The sequence below is a fragment of the Engraulis encrasicolus genome, chromosome 12 (genome assembly GCF_034702125.1).
Source record: "Engraulis encrasicolus isolate BLACKSEA-1 chromosome 12, IST_EnEncr_1.0, whole genome shotgun sequence".
Lineage (NCBI taxonomy): Eukaryota > Metazoa > Chordata > Actinopteri > Clupeiformes > Engraulidae > Engraulis > Engraulis encrasicolus.
In genome coordinates this window covers 3,591,747-3,599,246 of record NC_085868.1, presented here as the reverse complement: position 1 = coordinate 3,599,246, position 7,500 = coordinate 3,591,747, and the positions used below count along the sequence as shown (strand labels likewise).

Below are 7,500 nucleotides of genomic sequence, written 5' to 3'. Positions count from 1 at the left end.
ATCTCATAGACATATTGATTGCTGTGAGCCGTGTCCTACTTATCAATCATCTCTGATGTCATCTCAGGTGAGGGGCCTCCCTATGACCCCTCACCCCTGAACCCTTGACCCCAGGGGTGGGATCTAGAAGTCTCTCTACCTCCACTCAGTGATAGGCTCGGCGAGTGATCCGAGTATCTTACTACTCTGTGCTGGGCCAGTCTGTGATGAACCTCAACTCACAGAGAGACGGAAAGATAGAGAGTGGGAGATAGTAATGATCTCCTAACTGTCCTGTCACTACCTACAGTACTAAACACACTCTGCTGGGCCGTGAACTTCGATTTCTACCTGACCTTTAACCCCAAAAACAGAGAGACATGTCCTCCAAGGTGTTGTGCCTGTGTCTCCTCAAAGCTGTGTTGGACCAGTGCTCTGTGGTGAACTTTGAACCCTGACCTTTAGAGAGATGGCGTCTTGTGGTACCTGACTGGCTCACTGTGAACATTAACTGTGAACTTTAAGAGTGATGACCTCCAAGTTCTCATGTCAGTATCTTCTAACAAACCTGTGCTAGGCCCTGTAGTGAACTCTGAACCCTACAGTACATGACCCTTTGACCTTTGGAGATATGCCCTCTAAAGTCTCCTTTCTCTACCTGCTGATGGTCCTGTGCTGTGGTACTCGAGTGACTCTCTGTGAACTCTGACCTTTAAGATGATCTCCAAGGTGTCATGCCTGTACCTCCTGACTGTCCTGTGCTGGGCCAGCGCCCTGTGGTACCTGAGTGGCTCTCGCCCGCCCTCCTCCACGACCTACAGTGGCCACATGTCCGCTGTCCGGCGCTCGCCGTCTCGAGGTCTGGCCGTCGTCGGGGGCAACCGCTCCATAATGCTGCAGACCAACGTTCGCACGCGGCACCTGAACCCGCACGCCTTCCAGTTCCTCATCAACGAGCCCGACAAGTGCGACCCCTCCGTCACCGTAGCCCCCGGCAACCACACGCCGCCGTTCCTCGTCATTCTCATCAGCACCACGCACAAGGAGTTTGACGCTCGACAGGTGAGGGTGTGTGTGGGCGTATAGTGTGTGTGTGGGCGTTTAGTGTGTGTGTGTGTGGGGGGGTGCGTTTGTGTGTACGTGTGTGCTGCACTTCCTAGTCATTCTCATCAGCATCACGTGCATAGAGTTTGATGCTAAACAGTTGAGGGTGTGTATGCGTGTGTGTGTGTGTGTGTGTGTGAGAGAGAGAGAGAGAAAGAAAGAGAATTAGTCCCTTGTCATCCTTTATCACGCGCAAGGAGTTTGACAAATAAGATTATAGGGGTGTGCGTGCGTGCGTGCGTGTGTGTTTGGGTGCGTGAGTGCGTGCGTGCATGTGTGCGTATGTGCGTGCGTGGGTGTACGCACATGCCCTTCCTCATTATTCTCATCATCACCATGCTCAAGCAGTGCGACGCCAGACAGGTAAGGGTGTGTGTGTGTGTGTGTGTGTGTGTGTGTGTGTGTGTGTGTGTGTGCTGTTCAGTAACCCTGCTGCCGTAATTTTCTCTGTTTGTCTAAATTACTGTGACATTTCCCTTTCCCCCTGCTTCCCCTCAAATGTCTCGCCAACCCCTGCTTTTCCCCTCATTGCTAAACAGAAAAAAACACTTCCCTTAGACAGAATACCAATTCTGATGAAGGACCGCTCTCTGTACCTCGTTTAAAATTGGCTAAAAGAGGTGGGCAGATGAGAGAGTCTGGCTGATTTCTGTGTTTGTCTAAATGACTTTGACATTTTAGAACCAGCCTCCCACCTGCAGGGAAGCCTTCTCCTGAGTGTGTGTGTGTGTGTGTGTGTGTGTGTGTGTGTGTGTGTGTGTGTGTGTGTGTGTGTGTGTGTGTGTGTGCGTGCGTGCGTGCGTGCGTGCGTGCGTGCGTGCGTGCGTGCGTGCGTGCGTGCGTGCGTGCGCGCGCGCGCGTGTGTGTGCGTGTTTGTGTGTGTGCGCGTGTACCGCTGGGTGCGTGCGAATGTGTGTGTGTGCATACGTTGATGTCCATGCGTGTGCGTGCATGTGCATGCATGTGTGTGAACAAAACTTGGAAGAGAAGCTCTGCATGTCTCTAACTCATGTCTGTCCTGAAACATGGGGTGATGGAAGTGTGTGGAGCAGTGATGCACTTATGGTCATAGTTACTCTGTCCATCCTGCATGCAGCCCCTTATTCAGGGGGCGTTGGGGAACCCTAGGGGGGCGTTGAGAAGGTGACAGCTGAGAGGGGCTGAGTTGCAAATGGGGAGGCATTAGTCTATTTTATTTTTTAATACTAAAGGAGGGGGAGTTGACAGGCGTATGATGAGAATGGTGTTGGCAGAGTTACGATAAGTTCAAGGGGGGCGTTTGCTCAAAAAAGAGAACCACTGCACACTACAGTATATTCAACCTCTAAACCTTGTGCCCGTAGGCCATCCGAGAAACATGGGTCGGCGAGTGTGTGGGACAAGAGTGGCAAAATCCACACAGGGTGAAATGGCATTTCGTCATTATGCTGCCAAATGCTGGAACCAGATTCCAGTCCAAATTAGAACTGCCCCAACAGTATCACGTTTTTAAAAAATGAAATTAAAGGAGCTTTATTTTCCTCTGCCTTTGGTGATAGGTATCTACTATCTATAATACTTTCTGCAATGTATCTTTCCTCTCTTCTCTTTCTTTCTCTTAAGCACATAGAATGACATGTATTGTAAAATGATGTATGATATTGTGCTATATAAATACTATTGCTATTGCTATATCATCACCTTCACTCTGTCTTTGACCCTTTCCCCCGTCGTAGGCGATTCGGGAAACGTGGGGTGACGAGAGTGCGTGGGCTGGCGACGTTCGCATCGTCACCCTCTTCCTCCTCGGCGTGCACACAGACCCCGTGCTCAACCAGATGGTGGCGCAGGAGAGCACGGTGTTCCACGACATCCTAGTGGAGGACTTCATAGACTCCTACCACAACCTCACGCTCAAGACACTCATGGGCATGAGATGGGTCGCCACTTACTGCTCGCAGGTGTGTGTGTGTGTGTGTGTGTGTGTGTGTGTGTGTGTGTGTGTGTGTGTGTGTGTGTGTGTGTGTGTGTGTGTGTGTGTGTGTGTGTGTGTGTGCGTGTGCGTGTGCGTGTGTGCGTGTGTTCGAGCTCAAGATACTCTTATGCCGTGTCCAGACCAAGAGGTAGCGTGGGTAGCAGAAGAAGTTTCGCCTTGAATACGCTGTATTCGCTCGAGACGCAGCATTGACATGTTTGATGCAGCTAATCACATAACGGCTCTGGCTTGACAGCCTGGGACATTCGGAGATATGAACGTTCCGATTGGTTGTCGCCGAACAGCGTCAGAGCGAATTCGCCTGCGATTAGATTTAGTTTAATCTTCAAAATTCGCTCTGGTCGCGCAAGAAGATTCGTTCCTGGCGAATTCGCTTTGGTAGCGCAGGTCGCGTGCCCTCCATAGAGAAATAATGACTTCCGCCGCTTCGTTCGCTCTGTTCGCTCTTGGTCTGTACACGGCATAAAGCATTCATTGTGTTGCCACCTCCTGCTCTCTGGCACAGCAGGTATTTATTTCATTACATGGCGTAGAATATGTGAATATTTTTGGGCTTTGACAGCCTTTTTTCTTTGGATTGTGAGAGGTGTCAGGAAACTAGAGGAAGAGAGAGTTGGGGTAAGGTTGGCACATGACCCAGGCCAGATTTGAACCTGGATCCCCATGGGCAAAGAAATGTTGCCCATATGGTTATGTAAATAATGCTTGTTTTGCCTCTCCTGCCCTCAGGCTCGCTATGTCATGAAGACGGACAGTGACATATTCGTCAACATGGACAACCTGATCTACAGGTGCTATTTTTTATCATTTTTTTATCATCACTATTATTTTTTAGTAGGTTAGTAAGTAAAACTTGAACTGAACTACTTACTTATTATCATTATTTGGTTGCTTTTTATTCTATAATTTAATTTGATTCAACTTTTTGAATTTTTCAATTACCCATGAGTTTTTAATTTGTGATTATGAGGCACATTGAACTGCAATGTTGTATGAAATAAACTTAAACGTATAAAACGTGTGTGTGTATGTGTGTGTGTGTGTGCGTGTGCGTGTGCGTGTGTGTGTTTGTGTGTGTGTGCGTGTGCGTGTGCGTGTGTGTGTTTGTGTGTCATCTCCTCCAGCCTCCTGCGTCCGGGCTCCAAGCCTCGTCGGCGCTACTTCACGGGCTACGTCATAAACGGCTCTCCCATACGGGACATGCGGAGCAAGTGGTTCATGCCGCGAGAGCTCTACCCCGAGTCCAAGTACCCTCCCTTCTGCTCGGGCACGGGCTACGTCTTCTCGGCCGACGTAGCAGAGCTCATCTACCAGGTAGAACCCAGGAGAGACTTACTGTTGGGCCGATGAACAAGCTTTTACTTTTTATTTTCCTTTTGTAAATGTAGAGGAAATGATGAATAGTGCACCATTGGGCTCCCTGTAATCCAAACCTCAGAGCAATTAGCTCTCTTTGATCAATTTTGGTGATCGGTTCATTATTATTTGAACTGAAGTCTTAACCCTGCACTTGTTGTAGCCCCATAATGCACACCGTGCCACCAGTGGCACACTGTAATAGTCATTGAAAGAATAATTACCATACCATATTACTCTACTATGACATAACAGAGGGTTTTTAGTAATGCACTCGGTCATTGTCATTGTGGTAACAGCAAATTTATAATGCCATTTTTTAATTGATTGACTTGGATGTGCGTGATGTACTGAAAATGTTCAATATGTGCCTTGCCTCACCAGACCTCTCTGCACACGCGGCTCCTGCACCTGGAGGACGTGTACGTGGGGCTGTGTCTCCGCAAGCTGGCCATCCACCCCTTCCAGAACAGCGGCTTCAACCACTGGAAGATGGCCTACAGCCTGTGCCGTTACCGCCGCGTCATCACCGTGCACCAGATTCCGCCGGACGAGATGCACCGAATACACAGCGATATGACCGCCAAGAAGCAGCTGAAGTGCTAGCACTCACCGTGATAACATACCTGGACTTATGCAATATGTTAGGTGGACTATTCTAGACTGGCCATCAAGAGGCGGCTCAAGGGCTAGCTGGACTAAGGCAACTAAACGTCATGACCAGACACTGCTCCTTGGACTTACCTAGACTGACCAGCAAGAAGCCGCTTAAGTGGTAGCACAGGCACAGATGGTCTTAGCAGTCGTCCTGCTAGCACAGTTGGCCCTGACACTCATAACACTAGTTGTACTTGGCTATATAACCAGCTGGATATGGTGATACAATAGCTGGACTTGGCCAAATTAACAGCAATAAACTTAAAAAGTACTAGCTGTACTACGGCAACAAAACAGCTTGACCAGACACTGCTGGCTGGTCTCAACTAGACTAACCAACAAGAGGCATTTGAAGTGCTAGTTCAGCTGGACTTAGCATTTACAATGCTAGCTGCATGACCAGCAAGATGTGGCTCAAGTCCTAGCTGGAATTAATGATAGCAGAATGCATATAAAGTTCTAGCTGGACTTGATTATTTATTATCTCGAATATATAACCAGCAGAAGCACCTAAACTGCTATCTCACTTTATGAAGTGGCAAGCACACATAATGCTGGTTGGACTTAGCCAGCTAAGGTGAAGCTGCCAGCCAGCCAGGCAACATGGCCAGCCTGAGTATTATCCACTCTCTCTGGCCTGAAGCACCAGTTAACAGCAGAAAGCACACAATGCTAAATAAACAGTAAAAGGCACCTCCTGTGTTAGCGGTGATGGGTTCCATCATGCTGGCTGGATTTAGCGACCCAAACGAAATGACCAGCAACCATAGATAGAGAACAGTCTTTTGGCATGGCAAGTTTAGTCAGTCTTTTGGCATGGCAAGCATTGGGTGCTGCCATCTTGGCTTGATAAAATGAAGATGTTCACTACCAGACAGGGGTAGTCATAGCAACATTTTGTGTTCTATAACAATGACCAGCAACAACAAGCACCACGTGAGACACCTGCAGAGAACTGGCGCCATGGCAAGGATGAGCTGGAGTGAGAGGCTGCAGAATGGACTGAGCCATGCCGGGCTACACTGTTCGAATTTGGAGTCGCTTTAGTGTATCCAAGAAACTGGACAATGGCAGAACCAAATCCCTGATTGAAATAGAACAGACTTTATGCCCAGATTAAAACGGGACCCAAGAATCCAGATGAGGCCGGGCTGCAGGCTGTCTAACTGAGTATGCCAAGACTCAGTACTCATTGTCAAGCTCAATGTGAACTTCATGCTAAGTGTTCGGGGAGACTTCTGCTCAGAGGGTCCACGGACAAACAGCGGACTATGTCACTTACTGTAACAGATATTACATCATATCCTGTATCTGACATCCTATTCCACACATCATATCCTGTGTAGAGACCCTAAGGCACGGTCCTCCCGCTAGACCACATGGGACCTTAGCGCTGATCTCTGAAACATTAGAGATCAGTGCTTAGGTCAAGTGTGTGTGACCGTAAGGGGCGTGGCTTATGCTCTCTATCTGATATCAGCTTGAGTCACATGCTGGATTCAACTCCGTGCACCTGTGTTTATTACACCCGCTCCCTTAAAACACATGAGATTACATCACATCCTGTACATGAGATTATGCCATTTCCTGTGTCTGTGATTATGTGTCTTCAAGAATTTTATTTGCTGCCCACCGCCAGTCAAACTGAATGAGCTGTATGAGTAAACAGCAGCAACACAACACAGCTTTCACGACACATGTACACATAAAAGCACCCAGCAACAAAGCCTTTAGACAAATGCGCAAACATGCTTAAATCTCACAGGCATGCACACACACACACACACACACACACACACACACACACACACACACACACACACACACACACACACACACACACACACACACACACACACACACACACACACACACACACATTCATCATCCAAAGCCAATCCACAGAACAGACATGTGACACATTTGAACCCAACTGGCACTAGGACCAGAAGATACACGTTTAGATGTTTCTCTTGTGACTGTGTCTGGGCTGCAAATCATTTCTCCAAACTAACGTTGTTTCCTCTGTCCACCAACCAACCTTCCACCACATGGTTGACTGGGGTATCAGGACAAACTGCTACCCAGAGCCGGCGGGCCCATAACGAATCACTACGCTCTGTGCGTAAGGTCTCGCGTGGCCCATGACGTCACTTACATAAAATTAAATAAAAAACGAATTATTGATTCCGTCGCGTAACTAGGCCTACTGTACGTGGTTCGCTACATTATCAGGAGAAAGAATCGAATTCGTGGAAAACAGGAGAACAGTCACGTAGGCAAGGCAACTGAAGACCTTCTTCTGTGGTTAATTTCGGATGGAACAGGAGTGAGAATCTTGAGTGAGAATCTCACAACAATGCAGAGTTCCCATGTCTTCGATAGTCAGTGCGCATTACAAGCGTTCTTGTTTGCTTTACCACGGGAAC

General features: G+C 48.2%; 1 protein-coding gene across 1 annotated transcript in view; it reads left to right on the top strand.

The window, feature by feature from the left end:
- Positions 1-6,838, top strand: part of LOC134459979 (beta-1,3-galactosyltransferase 1-like) — a 7,399-nt gene extending 561 nt beyond the window's left edge. The window contains exons 1-5 of the mRNA XM_063212480.1: positions 1-1,041; positions 2,799-3,023; positions 3,788-3,849; positions 4,183-4,372; positions 4,799-6,838. The exon at positions 1-1,041 is cut by the window's left edge and continues 561 nt beyond it. Coding sequence (XP_063068550.1) covers positions 697-1,041; positions 2,799-3,023; positions 3,788-3,849; positions 4,183-4,372; positions 4,799-5,020 — 1,044 coding nt within the window. The 5' untranslated portion in view covers positions 1-696 and the 3' untranslated portion in view covers positions 5,021-6,838. The remainder of the gene's footprint in view (positions 1,042-2,798; positions 3,024-3,787; positions 3,850-4,182; positions 4,373-4,798) is intronic.
- Positions 6,839-7,500: the final 662 nt, after the last annotated feature.